The sequence below is a fragment of the Procambarus clarkii genome, chromosome 22, assembly GCF_040958095.1.
Source record: "Procambarus clarkii isolate CNS0578487 chromosome 22, FALCON_Pclarkii_2.0, whole genome shotgun sequence".
NCBI classification, from domain to species: Eukaryota; Metazoa; Arthropoda; class Malacostraca; order Decapoda; family Cambaridae; genus Procambarus; species Procambarus clarkii.
Window position 1 is genome coordinate 41,915,271 of NC_091171.1, and position 15,591 is coordinate 41,930,861.

Here is a 15,591-nt window from a genome sequence, read left to right on the forward strand (position 1 = left end):
TTAGCATCAGGGCTTAATTGAAAATAGAAATGATGCTAAGAAAATAGTTAGAGGGATAGAAGCCCTAAACCAGAAAATAATAAATACAGAATATGCGGTCATATTCAATGAAACATGTTTGAAAGAAAACCTGCTGCCAGTATACACCAATATATATATATATATATATATATATATATATATATATATATATATATATATATATATATATATATATATATATATACACACACACACACACACACACACACACACACACACACACACACACACACACACACACACACACACACACACACACACACACAACATAGAGAACATAGAGAACAACATAGAGCGGATAGAGGTGTCTAGAGATGAAGTGGAAAATATGCTAAAGGAGCTCGGGAAGAACAAAGCAGCTGGCCCAGATGGCATTTCACCATGGGTTCTGAGAGAATGTGCATCTGAGCTCAGCATTCCACTTCACCTGATCTTTCAGGCATCCCTGTGTACAGGAATCGTAGCAGACGTGTGGAAACAGGCTAACATAGTTGCAATCTACAAAAGTGGCAGCAGGGAAGACCCCTCAATTATAGACCTGTATCATTGACAAGTGTAATAGTGAAAGTATTGGAAAAGCTAATCAAAACTAAATGGGTAGAACACCTGGAGAGAAATGATATAATATCAGACAGACAGTATGGTTTTCGATCTGGAAGATCCTGTGTATCGAATTTACTCAGTTTCTATGATCGAGCCACAGAGATATTACAGGAAAGAGATGGTTGGGTTGACTGCATCTATCTGGACCTAAAAAAGGCTTTCGACAGAGTTCCACATAAGAGGTTGTTCTGGAAACTGGAAAATATTGGAGGGGTGACAGGTAAGCTTCTATCATGGATGAAAAATTTTCTGACTGATAGAAAAATGAGGGCAGTAATCAGAGGCAATGTATCGGAATGGAGAAATGTCACAAGTGGAGTACCACAGGGTTCAGTTCTTGCACCAGTGATGTTTATTGTGTACATAAATGATCTACCAGTTGGTATACAGAATTATATGAACATGTTTGCTGATGATGCTAAGATAATAGGAAGGATAAGAAATTTAGATGATTGTCATGCACTTCAAGAAGACCTGGACAAAATAAGTATATGGAGCACCACCTGGCAAATGGAATTTAATGTTAATAAATGTCATGTTATGGAATGTGGAATAGGAGAACATAGACCCCATACAACCTATATATTATGTGAGAAATCTTTAAAGAATTCTGATAAAGAAAGAGATCTAGGGGTGGTTCTAGATAGAAAACTACCACCTGAGGACCACATAAAGAATATTGTGCAAGGAGCCTATGCGATGCTTTCTAACTTCAGAATTGCATTTAAATACATGGATGGCGATATACTAAAGAAATTGTTCATGACTTTTGTTAGGCCAAAGCTAGAATATGCAGTTGTTGTGTGGTGCCCATATCTTAAGAAGCACATCAACAAACTGGAAAAGGTTCAAAGACATGCTACGAAGTGGCTCCCAGAACTGAAGGGCAAGAGCTACGAGGAGAGGTTGGAAGCATTTAACATGCCAAAACTAGAAGACAAGAAAAAGAGGTGATATGATCACTACATACAAAATAGTAACAGGAATTGATAAAATCGACAGGGAAGATTTCCTGAGACCTGGCACTTCAAGAACAAGAGGTCATAGATTTAAACTAGCTAAACACAGATGCCGAAGAAATATAATAAAATTCACCTTCGCAAATAGAGTGGTAGACGGTTGGAACAAGTTAAGTGAGAAGGTGGTGGAGGCCAAGACCGTCAGTAGTTTCAAAGCGTTATATGACAAAGAGTGCTGGGAAGACGGGACACCATGAGCGTAGCTCTCATCCTGTAACTACACTTAGGTAATTACACTTAGGTAATTACACACACAAGGTAATTGTGGGGCCTCGTAGCCTGGTGGATAGCGCGCAGGATTCGTAATTCTGTGGCGCGGGTTCGATTCCCGCACGAGGCAGAAACAAATGGGCAAAGTTTCTCTCACCCTGAATGCCCCTGTTACCTAGCAGTAAATAGGTACCTGGGAGTTAATCAGCTGTCACGGGCTGCTTCCTGGGGGGTGTGTGTGTGTGGTGTGGGAAAAAAAAAAAAATAAATAAATAGTAGTTAGTAAACAGTTGAGAGGCGGGCCGAAAGAGCAGAGCTCAACCCCCGTAAAAACACAACTAGTAAACACACACACACACACATACATCGTACCTAGTAGCCAGAACGCACTTCTCGGCCTACTGTGCAAGGCCTGATTTGCCTAATAGGCTGAGTGATTTTCTTTATTTTCAATAAATTGTTTCCATTTAGTGTATTTAAATTATTATTATATTATATTAAGACCATAATTTATTGACTTAGTTGTGATAGTTTAAGTTAGGATAGGTTAGGTGGAGTTGGTTAGGTTCGGTCATATATCTTCGTTAGTTTTAACTCAAATTTAAACAAATTAACTTATACATAATGAAATGGACAGATTTATCATTTCATAAGAAAAATTTAGAAAATTATATAAATTTAGGAAAATTGGCTTATTAGGCAAATCGGGCCTTGCATAGTAAGCGAATTACGACGTTCTGTCTACTAGGTACAACATATATACATATATATATATATATATATATATATATATATATATATATATATATATATATATATATATATATATATATATATATATATATATATATATATTAGTATATTTTGGTAGCAGTCTTTCCTGTAGACATATATTATTAAATATGACCGAAAAAGTAAGATTAATAATTCTAACACGAATTTTCTCAATCTTTCGTACATTTCGTTTCACTGTTGGAGGTAAATAAAAAATCAATTCTCCAAAATTCATTTTTATTTCTAGTCTGACGCGACACGAGCGCGTTTCGTAAAACTTATTACATTTTCAAAGACTTTAGTTCACAAATACACAACTGAATAGAACTTACGCATCTCCGATTTTATATCTACATTTGAGTGAGGTGGAAGGGGTGATGTAGCATTAACACAAGACAGAACAAGATGTGGTATTAATAGGGTATTAATTTCATCAACACAAGACAGAACAAGAGTATTAATAGGGTATTAATTTCATCAACACAAGACAGAACACGAAACAATGGATATTGAATAGAAGTGTTTGTAGAAAGCCTATTGGTCCATATTTCTTGTTGCTTCTATATTGGAGCGGAGTCTTGAGGTGGGTAGAATATAGTTGTGCAATAATTGGCTGTTGATTGCTGGTGTTGACTTCTTGATGTGTAGTGCCTCGCAAACGTCAAGCCGCCTGCTATCGCTGTATCTATCGATGATTTCTGTGTTGTTTACTAGGATTTCTCTGGCGATGGTTTGGTTGTGGGAAGAGATTATATGTTCCTTAATGGAGCCCTGTTGCTTATGCATCGTTAAACGCCTAGAAAGAGATGTTGTTGTATACTGGGTTTTTTATATACTGGGTTTTTTGGAGCTTACAGTCCCCAAGAGGGCATTTGAAGGCATAGACGACGTTAGTCTCTTTTAAAGCGTTCTGTTTTGTGTCTGGAGAGTTTCTCATGAGTAGGCTGGCCGTTTTTCTGGTTTTATAGTAAATCGTCAGTTGTATCCTCTGATTTTTGTCTGTAGGGATAACGTTTCTATTAACAATATCTTTCAGGACCCTTTCCTCCGTTTTATGAGCTGTGGAAAAGAAGTTCCTGTAAAATAGTCTAATAGGGGGTATAGGTGTTGTGTTAGTTGTCTCTTCAGAGGTTGCATGGCTTTTCACTTTCCTTCTTATGATGTCTTCGACGAAACCATTGGAGAAGCCGTTATTGACTAGGACCTGCCTTACCCTACAGAGTTCTTCGTCGGCTTGCTTCCATTCTGAGCTGTGGCTGAGAGCACGGTCGACATATGCGTTAACAACACTCCTCTTGTACCCTATATGTACTCCTCTATATTCTACCCACCTCAAGACTCCGCTCCAATATAGAAGCATCAAGAAATATGGACCAATATGCTTTCTACAAACACTTCTATTCAATATCCATTGTTTCGTGTTCTGTCTTGTGTTGATGAAATTAATACCCTATTAATACTCTTGTTCTGTCTTGTGTTGATGAAATTAATACCCTATTAATACCACATCTTGTTCTGTCTTGTGTTAATGCCACATCACCCCTTCCACCTCACTCAAATGTAGATGTAAAATTGGAGATGCGTAAGTTCTATTCAGTTGTGTATTTGTGAACTAAAGTCTTTGAAAATGTAATAAGTTTTACGAAACGCGCTCGTGTCGCGTCAGACTAGAAATAAAAATGAATTTTGGAGAATTGATTTTTGATTTACCTCCAACAGTGAAACGAAATGTACGAAAGATTGAGAAAATTCGTGTTAGAATTATTAATCTTACTTTTTCGGTCATATTTAATAATATATATATATATATATATATATATATATATATGTCGTACCTAGTAGCCAGAACTCACTTCTCAGCCTACTATTCAAGGCCCGATTTACCTAATAAGCCAAGTTTTCCTGAATTAATATATTTACTATAATTTTTTTCTTATGAAATGATAAAGCAACCCTTTTCTCTATGCATGAGGTCAATTTTTTTTATTGGAGTTAAAATTAACGTAGATATATGACCGAACCTAACCAAACCAACCCTACCTAACCTAACCTAACCTATATTTATAGGTAAGGTTAGGTTAGGTAGCCAAAAAAAGCTAGGTTAGGTTAGGTTAGGTAGACGAAAAAACATTAATTCATGAAAACTTGGCTTATTAGGCAAATCGGGCCTTGAATAGTAGGCTGAGAAGTGCGTTCTGGCTATTAGGTACGACATATATATATATATGTGTGTGTGTGTGTGTATGTGTGTGTGTATATATATCATGAAAATAAACACGTGATTAAAAATATGACAGTGTCAGGCCACGGAGAAAAATTGAAACAGGAATTTCCTTAAGTACTTTCGTATATTAATACATCTTCAGAAGGAGTCTCCTTCTGAAGATGTGTATATATATATATATATATATATATATATATATATATATATATATATATATATATATATATATATATATATATATATATATAAATATAAATATAAACTAAATGACCCATCCAGGATTTGAACCCATGACATCTAGGATCACCCTGAAACATACACAGTACTATGACCACCGCATCATTGATCGTTTCAGTGATGCAGTGGTCAATTTTTTTCTTGATATTTGTGTACTAAATAAAGTAATGCTTGAAAATCTAATATATTTAAAAAATAAATATATATATGTTATTTTCTTATAGAACAAAAATTGCCGAGATTGGTCAAAAGTTGCGCACAGCAGAATTTGACAAGGTAGTGTTGAGTGACCGTGTACTGCAGTTGCAGCGAAAGCTTCGGCAGGCTGAAGTCAATCACGATGCATCCCGGGCTGAAGCAATAAGGCTGAGGGTCAGACTGGAAGAAATGGCATCAAAGAAAGGCGAAAAGATGTGTGAGTAAATAATTTGTGAAACTGTAGTTCCACAGAAGTATTGCAGCCCCATCATGCCAGGCAATACAAGAAAACCTAACCTAATCTTCATCCTGTTTTTATACACAGAGTAATCACGCTAACGTGACTGCATCAGTAGACCCTGGAGTTCTACTGAACACAAGGATTTTCTGAGGTTTCTACTGAAGTCGAAGATACATTTTATACAATCCTGCTATGAACTTTGGCTCTTTCATCTAGAAATATTCTACCTCTGATGCTCCTCTTTCAATACACAGAGTAGTCACACTAGCATGATTGCATCAATGAGAAAATTCGTAAGAGCCGTGATGAGGGTTCAAACCTATGTGGTTGGTGTTCCCACGCACACGCTCTAGCGACTAGACCACGACCGGTGTCAGTAGAAGCCTCGGGAAATCCTTGTGTGTTCAGTAGAACTCCAGGTTGCCATCCTTATACAATGGTCTAGTCGCTAGAGCGTATGTGTGGGAGCACTCATCATATAGGTTCGAACCCTCATCATGACACCTATGGATTTTCTCATTTCTTTTTCTTAGTCTTAATTTTTCTCCTCGCCTCTCATCTCACTCTCTTACCTTATTTATTTGTCTGTCCCTTCCTCACTTCTATCACACAACTTGATAATGGTGCTGGACAGACCAAGACATTGTTGTTTCTTCATTTTCCGACGTGTGATTTAGTCACCTAACCTAAAAAAAAAAAAAGTTTTCCCCCAATCAGCACACAAATGGCAGTAGATTCTGTCTTCCAAGGCTACATTATACTGTATATAGTTTGGTTTTGTACTTTTTGCCTTTTTCTGTAATGATTCAAATTTCCCTTTATCACTAGAAATTTAAGGTGGTTTTATGAGAAGCCTCTACAAAAGTTCACATAAAACAAAATCATTAGAATTTGTCTCATGACAAATTCTAATGTAGATTAGAATCCACAGTGTGGAGTGTGGAGTCTTTAAAATGTGAAGATACAAGTTTTAGAGCTTAGTAAGGGAAATGAGTCCTGTGGGAACCATTTGGCTCCTGGCCTGGGAAAACCTCCCTGGGATTTCAGAAAGAATTGTTTAGTTCCCTCAACATTTTACTTTTTACCATACAACAGCGCAATCATTTGCAAACATATATATATGCAATACACAGTTGAATAAATGTAAAATTATTCTAAATATTTTGTGGCAAATATGTTAACTTACAATTTCAGATCAAAGATTTTCTTTTAATTTATTTCAATATAGCTATATTTTCAGATCCTAGTATAAAAGAACAGAAAGTGTATGTTGAGAAAATTCCTGACTTCGAGAAACTTGTATCCCATACCACAAAGTCTCAAGTTATAGTCCCTGAAGAGATTGTTCCTCTAAAAGAGAAATTGTTGGACCCAAACACCATGAAAGAAGTTGACAAACCAGTTGAAAAATTATGTAAGTGTGTAGCAGGTACTGTAACTTATGTTGCTGTACTGAACAACTTTTGTAATGGGTTGTAATAATTGCTTCCGTATGAACAAATGATCTGCGGTTACACATGGGATGGATACAGGGAATATTTAGTTAAAAACACCTTGTATGTGTGTGTGTTAAGTCATACACATTTGTGTAGGATGAGGGGGATGGAAAGAGCAGTTAAAAAGGAACAAAACCAAAGTGGATTTGTAAGTACAGGCATACAATTAACGTGAGAGACAGAGGCAGAAAATAGGAGAAAGGTGTGAGAAGATTATAACAAAAAATTAATGATCAGTTACAAAGGAATAAATTAAAAAATAGGGAGCTCTTTAGGGAAGACGTTAGATGCTTGGCAACGTGGCAGTAATTTGTGTGAAGATGGTGCAAGTCTGATTTTTATGTAGCAACCCACGAGGAGCACTGCACATGTATTTTGAAGCAGTGCAATGCTGGAGTGTGGTGTACTTATTTATGTATGTAGTGTAAGATATGGTGAAAGATTTAATGTAATTTTAGAATATCCATAGATTTGTTTCCACTATTGAGTCCCTTTTCCTCCACAACACGAAAGTGGGAAATGTGGTAACGATAATTAATCCCCTGACCAAATTACTTCTTTCAAATTGGCATGAAACTGTTCCTCAGCCCCAAGGGTTACTTAAAAATTTACATCTGCTTATGTTATGGTGTTAACAATTAAAAACTTTGCAACTTTAATAGTTATTCTGGTAACCTTTATTGCAAAAATTGACTTTTAAAATGTTTGCATGAAGTGACCTGGGCATTGTACCTTTTCAGCCATCTCAAGTACCAGTGTTGGAAATGGTGTGGATAACAGTAAAAGCCCAACTGCGGAAAATCAAGAAAATGTTCTGTCGTGTGCCGTGGAGCTTCAGAAAAAACGGAAGAAATGTGTTCGCATGACTGAAACTGCTTCTATCCAAGATTGTGACGGTGAAGTAAGTTCTGTTATTTAATAATATTTAGTCATTTATACAGGCTTCGTTTTGCACAGTCACTAAGTCACTACAAAATCTAACTACTTGTTACAACTGAGTCTTTAATGGAGTATCACCCACTGCATAACATCCTGGTCTTATGATGCTATTGGGCTGCCCCATTAATAAGTAACTTCAAGAGGCAAGCCCCAGGTTGAGCTATGTTAGGCCTTTCCCCCAGGTAACATAATTCCAATATGAAATGTCTGAAAGTACAGTCTATGAAGCCCCCCCTGCACAGAAAGAGGATTAATAAATATAACATTTTACTAATCAATGACCACTGCTATAACAGAACATTTGCTATTCTTATCTGACATTTACTCTACTTTCAATACACCACATAAGCAGGAGTATAAATTACATAGGGTTACCAATACACCTAGTAGCAGGCCTCCTGTGAAGGAGGCATACACTTGGACGTTATCCCTTAACCCTCAGTCCATACAATCCTCTCTGGACTTAAACCATACAACACTATCAAAGTGGGTAATGACCAGAGTAGCATAACATAACATCAATAATATGAACAAATCCACAAGGGCTATGACGAGGATTTGAACCTGCGTCCAAGAGCATCCCTGACGCCGCCTTATTCGACTGAACTACGACATGGTATAAGAATTGCAACCAGAAATTCTACTGAATTTACTTGGGTCCTGCAACCTCTCCGAGACACAAACCAGGATTTTACATAATTCCCCCATGCATTCCCATGAGAATGGAAGTAACTGCAGAGGGCCTATTGGCCCATACGGTACCTTGAAGTGGGTAGAATATAGTTGTGCATTAATTGGCTGTTGATTGCTGGTGTTGACTTTTTGATGTGTAGCAATCAACAGCCAATTAATACACAACTATATTCTCCCCACTTCAAGGCATCATATGGGCCAATAGGCCCTCTGCAGTGACTTCCATTCTCATGTACCCACCTCACTCAAAACCTTTGTGTCACCTCACCCAAAACAAATATATATACAGTATATACAGTACATATATATATATATATATATATATATATATATATATATATATATATATATATATATATATATATATATATATATTATATATATATATATATATATATATATATATATATATATATATATATATATATATATATATGTGTATGTTGTACCTAGAAGCCAGAACGCAGTACTCGGCCTACTATGCAAGGACCGATTTGCCTAATAAGCCAAGTTTTTCTGAATTTATATATTTTTCAATTTTTTTTCTTATGAATTGATAAAGCTATCCATTTCACTGTGTATAAGTTCATTTTATTGAATATGAGTTAAAACTAACATAGATATATGACCGAACCTAACCTACCCTACCTAACCTAACCTAACATATTTTAACCTAACCAAAACTAACATATCTACATCAATAATTTATGTTCTTAATATGCAACCCGTCCTCCGAATTGACAGTACGATTTAATACTAAGTGTAATAAGTACACTTTCTAATTGTCATAAACAGTGCATAATTGCACTTATGGGGCTGTTACATTTACCCAACTCCCTCCCCCAATTTAATTCTTCTCGTTTTCTGTTAAGACACTCAGAATTTTAGAATGAAGATTTCAACTTCAATTTGCAATACACAAGTTTTAAATATCAGGAATTTCTTTTTCAGGTTTATTAAACAATATAGATTTTATACAATATTTTAAAATATCCTGAGTTACTTTACAATTTATTGATATATTTTAGTTTTGTTTTATTAGTTTTATAAAACTGTAATATCAATATAGCTTTAGGTTAAGTATTAATTGTAATTAAGAAGCAATAAAATTATCTTCAAAAACTAAGCGGGTTAGGTCAGGTTGTGGTTTTCTATTCAGTTTTTCAGGTAAACTCAAATATTCACAATATATCTGACAGTACGATTTAATACTGAGTGAAAATAAGTACAATTCCTAACTGCTATGAATAGTACATAATTGCACTTATTTGTCTTCTTACATTTACCACCCCATTTTTGGAGGACGGGCTGTAATATAATATAATAATAATAAATCAAATAAACTAATTGGAAACAATTTATTGACAATAAAGAAATTCACTCAGCCTATTATGCAAATTGGGCCTTGCATAGTAGGCCGAGAAGTGCGTTCTGGCTACTAGGTACGACATATATATTTATAATATATATTTAATAACTTTTCTAGGTTCAAGAAACCAAACTGAAATTTGAAGAAGGAAAGAAAGTTGAAAAGAAACCAAAGGTGCTGAGAAAAATGGAAGCTCCAGTGATAAGGATCCCCAAGAGTGGACCATCAGAGGAGTGTAAGCAACAGTAACTACAAAAGTATAAAAGATATACTAAGTGCAATTGTTAAACCATAGTATATGTATATATTTTCTTCATTGACCTGTTAATGCATTGTAAATATACTGCATATTATAAATACTATGCATTCTATCATTTTCAAATTGGTATTCAATACTGTATTTAAAGCAATGGCTATTTTTGTAAGACTATAATTTGTAAACTATTTTGTATTTTGAAGGGAAGGATTGTTTAAAAGAAATACATTTAGAATCCACATGTCGAGAGCTCCATGGACGGTGACAAATTTTTTTTTAGTAGTAACCCATCTGGCCTATGTTGCCTATGGACATGTTACTGTACTTATATCGGCAATAGAATGGCTTCGGCTTCCCCTCACAGATGATTGTTTACCAAGCACACTGTAGTAATCTCTTAATAGTGTGCTACACTTGTGCTGTCACACACACATATATATGTCAAAAGTTCTCCCACTCTTCATCTTGCCTGCAGTATCTGCCATTTCATATTGCTTCCCTACAACTCCTACTGTTCAAAACTGTCCTCAGGAATTTTCCACGCACCTTTTTTTAACGTGAATTTGAAATTACTTTAATTTTTCTGATCGCTAGGTCAGTGTAACATTCTTTCACAAACATTTTTAATGTGTACTCATGAATCTTTAATAAATAATTTCAAGCACTCAAGATATTTGAGGAAGAATATATATGATACTGCATGTGGTCACTGAGGTTATTACATGTTATATATGTAAGTACAGTATATGAAACTATAAATGTACAGGTACAGTATATCAGAAATAATAATACATTTTAAATTATAATTAGACTATTTTTATCCTCTTTGTTGATGAATGGGACTTGAAGAAAATGTTATCACATAGTCACTGTTCAAGTGCTAGGAGATAGGTAAGATAGCAAAGTTCCCAGTGAAGTAAAACCAGCATTGAATGTAATGAAATGTCTTTTTCTGATAATCACAGTAAATTTAAGTTGGTTGAGTTTTGTTGGGTTCCCAGCCATATTGGGGTGTCTTTAAATAAGCGTGCGGATGCTGCTGCCAGGGAAGCTGTCCACTCTTGTCCCATCTCTCGTAAAGGTATTCCTTATTCCAACTTTTACCCGGTTATCCATTCCTCCATCCTTACCCGTTGGCAGGCTTGTTGGTCGTCTGTTACTGGTAACAAACTACGTTCTCTTAAAGGTTGTGTGTCCTCGTGGCCGTCCTCCTGCCACCATAACCGGCGATGGGAAACGGCTCTGGCGAGGTTGCGTATTGGCCATACTCGCTTAACTCATGGTCACTTGATGGAGCGCCACCCTGCTCCTTATTGTCCTAATTGCATTGTCCCTCTTACGGTCATGCATATCCTTGTTGAATGTCCTGACTTCCGGGACGAGCGTGTGTCTTGTTTTCCGACCGTCCCTCGCGGTCACTTGTCTCTCAATAGTATTCTCGGTGACTCGGATACTTTTGATATCGTTCGCCTTATGCGTTTCTGTTCTCGTATTGGCGTCCTTGGTGATATTTAGCGCCCTCTGATTCTCCCGCACATTTGATGGTGCTACATAACCTTCCCGGTTTGGTGCCTTCTTTTTGATAATTACTTACTTTTTCTGATAAAGCCTCGGTGGCTCTCTGAAGTTAATGTACTGAGACGGCCTTCCAGTCTACTGAGTCAGATCAGTCATTGGAGTCCTGTTTGACCAATAGGGGACCAAAACCTGTACCCCTCAGAGGCACAGGGAACCTTGGATCGTTATAATCACCTACATTGAGAAAGCTTCCAGAAAATCTACAAAACCATACAAACAAATGCAAGATTCACAAAAAAATGAAGAGCCAAAAGAGACAGAATTTCACAAATGACTCATTCAAACCCAAGTGATTCACTCAGATTTGCTCAAACTTTTTAGTGCAAATGGTTGTTAACAAGTGGCACCCCAGGAGTGCCACTTGTTAGCAAGTGGTACAATTGCAAGTGCACCATTAGTACCAAGCAAGTGATACTAATTGCTGGGGCGGAGCAATTAGTCCGGAGGTGGAAACCACAAACCAGTGCACTTGGTAGGGGATGAGGGAATCTAGAAGCCATTGAGGCTTTACCAGAAAGAGCCATTTCATTATCAACGCTTCTTTTTTGGTGGCTCCCTGCAGCTATCCAACAATAGAAAAGGTGGAAAACATAAGGCTTATCAGAGTAGGAGAGCAACAGTTATATTCATGAAAACAAGACACGGGGACTGGGAAACTTGACTCAGTGCAACACAAGCCTTATTGGAAATAGGAATATTTTCCCTATAAGCTACCAGGACCATATTAGACCTCCAGAAACCTCAAACCCCAATATCAGCCCATGATATATTAGCAAACACAGCAGCCAAACTGAAAAAATCGTGGATCTGAGGGTAGCCCACAGGCTGACTAGATTTAATGGCACTGCAGACAACCTGTGACAACCAGGCCCCTGAGCAAGAACCAAGGGCACCCAGTCAACAAAAAGGGCATCTTCCGAGGCAGAGGTGATGTGTAGGTATAAATGAACTGCATAATGGAATATAACAAATGATTCCCCCCCCCCCAGCCTGATAAAACCAGCATCAATCACCAAAGGGCCTCTTCAGAAGTGAACCATCTCATTCTTCACCAGAAAAGGAGATGGCTGCAAGTGAAGAAACTGCCCAAAAGGACAACCCACGCCTCCAGAGTAGAGCACGATGCTCCACAACCCGTCATGGGTGCCTGACAGCTGAGTGGACAGCACTTCAGATTCATAGACCTGAGGTTCCAGGTTCGATCCCCGGTGGAGGCGGAGATAAATGGGCAGGATGTTTCTTTCACCCTGATGTCCTTGTTACCTAGCAGTAAACAGGTACCTGGGAGGTAGATAGCTGCTATGGGCTGCTTCTTGGGGGGTGTGGAACAAAAAAAGGAGACCTGGTCGAGGACCGGGCCGCGGGGACGCTAAGCCCCGAAATCATCTCAAGATAACCCGACAAGAGGTGAGGGCTAAGAAAACCAACACCTTAAGACAGAAATCCCTGACCAAAGGGGCAATTGTAAACTGAAAGGAGGAATTAACCAAGAAACCAAGATGGTTCAGGAGGTGAAAGGATGTCCAAGACAATTTGTGAAGAGATGTCAATGCTGAACACAACAATAGCAGTTCTGCCAAAGCCAAACGATAAGAGGCGACAATATTAGGGATAAGATAATGAACAACAAACAACCAGGACAAAAAGGACTAAACCACCGGAACAGACATAGTAGAAACAGGTGAAAGGAGCATCAGGAAACTTCCTGTGTTTACTACGACAAAAGATGCAGATGGGATACAATTCCGATGCCTGTGAACCATACAAATGGGGATAAACTTGTGTCAGAAACTTGAGATGCATAGATCAGCATAGAAGACTGATCCGATTTTATATCTACATTTGAGTGAGGTGGCATTAATAGGGTATTAATTTCATCAACACAAGACAGAACAAGAGGTGGCATTAATAGGGTATTAATTTCATCAACACAAGACAGAACACGAAACAATGGGTATTGAATAGAAGTGTTTGTAGAAAGCCTATTGGTCCATATTTCTTGATGCTTCTATATTGGAGCGGAGTCTTGAGGTGGGTAGAATATAGTTGTGCATTAATTGGCTGTTGATTGCTGGTGTTGACTTCTTGATGTGTAGTGCCTCGCAAACGTCAAGCCGCCTGCTATCGCTGTACCTATCGATGATTTCTGTGTTGTTTACTAGGATTTCTCTGGCGATGGTTTGGTTGTGGGAAGAGATTATATGTTCCTTAATGGAGCCCTGTTGCTTATGCATCCTCACCCCATCCACCTCACTCAAATGTAGATATAAAATCGGAGATGCGTAAGTTCTATTCAGTTGTGTATTTGTAAACTAAAAGTCTTTGAAAATGTAATAAGTTTTACGAAACGCGCTCGTGTCGCGTCAGACTAGAAATAAAAATGAATTTTGGAGAATTGATTTTTTATTTACCTCCAACAGTGAAAAGAAATGTACGAAAGATTGAGAAAATTCGTGGTAGAATTATTAATCTTACTTTTTCGGTCATATTTAATAATATATGTCTACAGGAAAGACTGCTACCAAAATATACTAATATTAAAGCGCACGACCCAGCAGCAAGGAATCAAGCCTTCACGATAAAATATCGCCAGGATCTGATTCGTGATCAGATATACAAGGCAGAGAATGAAATCAAAGACAACAAAACGCAACTACTTCATGCTACAAACGAGTGGAGAAATAGCAACATCGACGAAAGTATCCGTACCCGCATTGAACAACACCTCGACATCCTCACAGACCAACATCACCTCAGCACTGAAACAAGGATTATCAAGAAACTAACAACATTATATGGAGGACCTATGGCAATTCCACGACCAAGAGATGGCTTCCTGAACCTTGCAGGAATTAACCTCACTGAGGACCAAGTCACTCTCCTAAATCTGGGCATAAACTGTCATGTTATGTCCTGACCGAGTGAGATGGCCCGGAAAGTAGAGTTGGAAATTCTGTTGGATGACATATTCGACCTCGAGACACAAAAGAAGGTCACTACCAAAGATACCTTACAAGCAGAACTTATTGCAGAAGGAGGAAAGAATCGAGGCAATTACAGAAGCACCATACTGTCCCCCGAGCTCAAAGCGGCAGCTAAAAGCCTTCGTGAGAACAAGGAGATAGTTGTCAGAAGAGGTGACAAGTCGCCAATATATGTAATTCTTAAAAAAGACGAATATCTGGCGAAAATGAACATCATACTCTCTGACCAAACTAAGTTCCAAAGAGTAACGAAGGACACTACAGCCGAATTAAAAGCAAAGGTCAACAAACTGATCGAAACTGTGAACGCCAAGAAATCCGGACTCCACCTGCCAAAGATCATTGGGGAATATAAACCTGGATATGCGTATGGAAATGTCAAGACACACAAGCCTGGAAACCCACTTCGGCCAATCATTAGCCAGATACCCACACCCACGTACAGACTGGCGAAGCGACTCAACGGCCTGCTGACTCCTTATGTTCCCTGCGCCTTCAGCCTGAAGTCTCTAAAGGAATTTGTTGACTTACTGCGGGGCACACGGGCCACAGGGATAAGAGCCTCGTTGGACGTAGAATCGCTGTTTACCAACGTACCTGTGGACGAGACAATCGGGATGATAGCCGACAGAGTGTATCGTGATCCAGCCTGTACTCCTCTTGACATACCAGAAAATATTCTGAGGAAACTACTCCAAGCTTGTACTAAAGAGGCACCCTTCTTGAGC

General features: G+C 37.9%; 1 protein-coding gene across 4 annotated transcripts in view; it reads left to right on the forward strand.

Annotated features, from left to right (window-relative positions):
* LOC123760022 (protein Spindly) overlaps positions 1–11,107 on the forward strand; it is a 31,928-nt gene extending 20,821 nt beyond the window's left edge. For 2 of the 4 annotated variants that reach the window (XM_069328897.1, XM_045745433.2), the window contains exons 9-12: positions 5,334–5,524; positions 6,789–6,962; positions 7,785–7,945; positions 10,163–11,107. In XM_069328897.1, coding sequence (XP_069184998.1) covers positions 5,334–5,524; positions 6,789–6,962; positions 7,785–7,945; positions 10,163–10,294 — 658 coding nt within the window. In that variant the 3' untranslated portion in view covers positions 10,295–11,107. The remainder of the gene's footprint in view (positions 1–5,333; positions 5,525–6,788; positions 6,963–7,784; positions 7,946–10,162) is intronic. The other 2 variants (XM_069328896.1, XM_069328895.1) reach the window with 1 other exon arrangement.
* Positions 11,108–15,591: the final 4,484 nt, after the last annotated feature.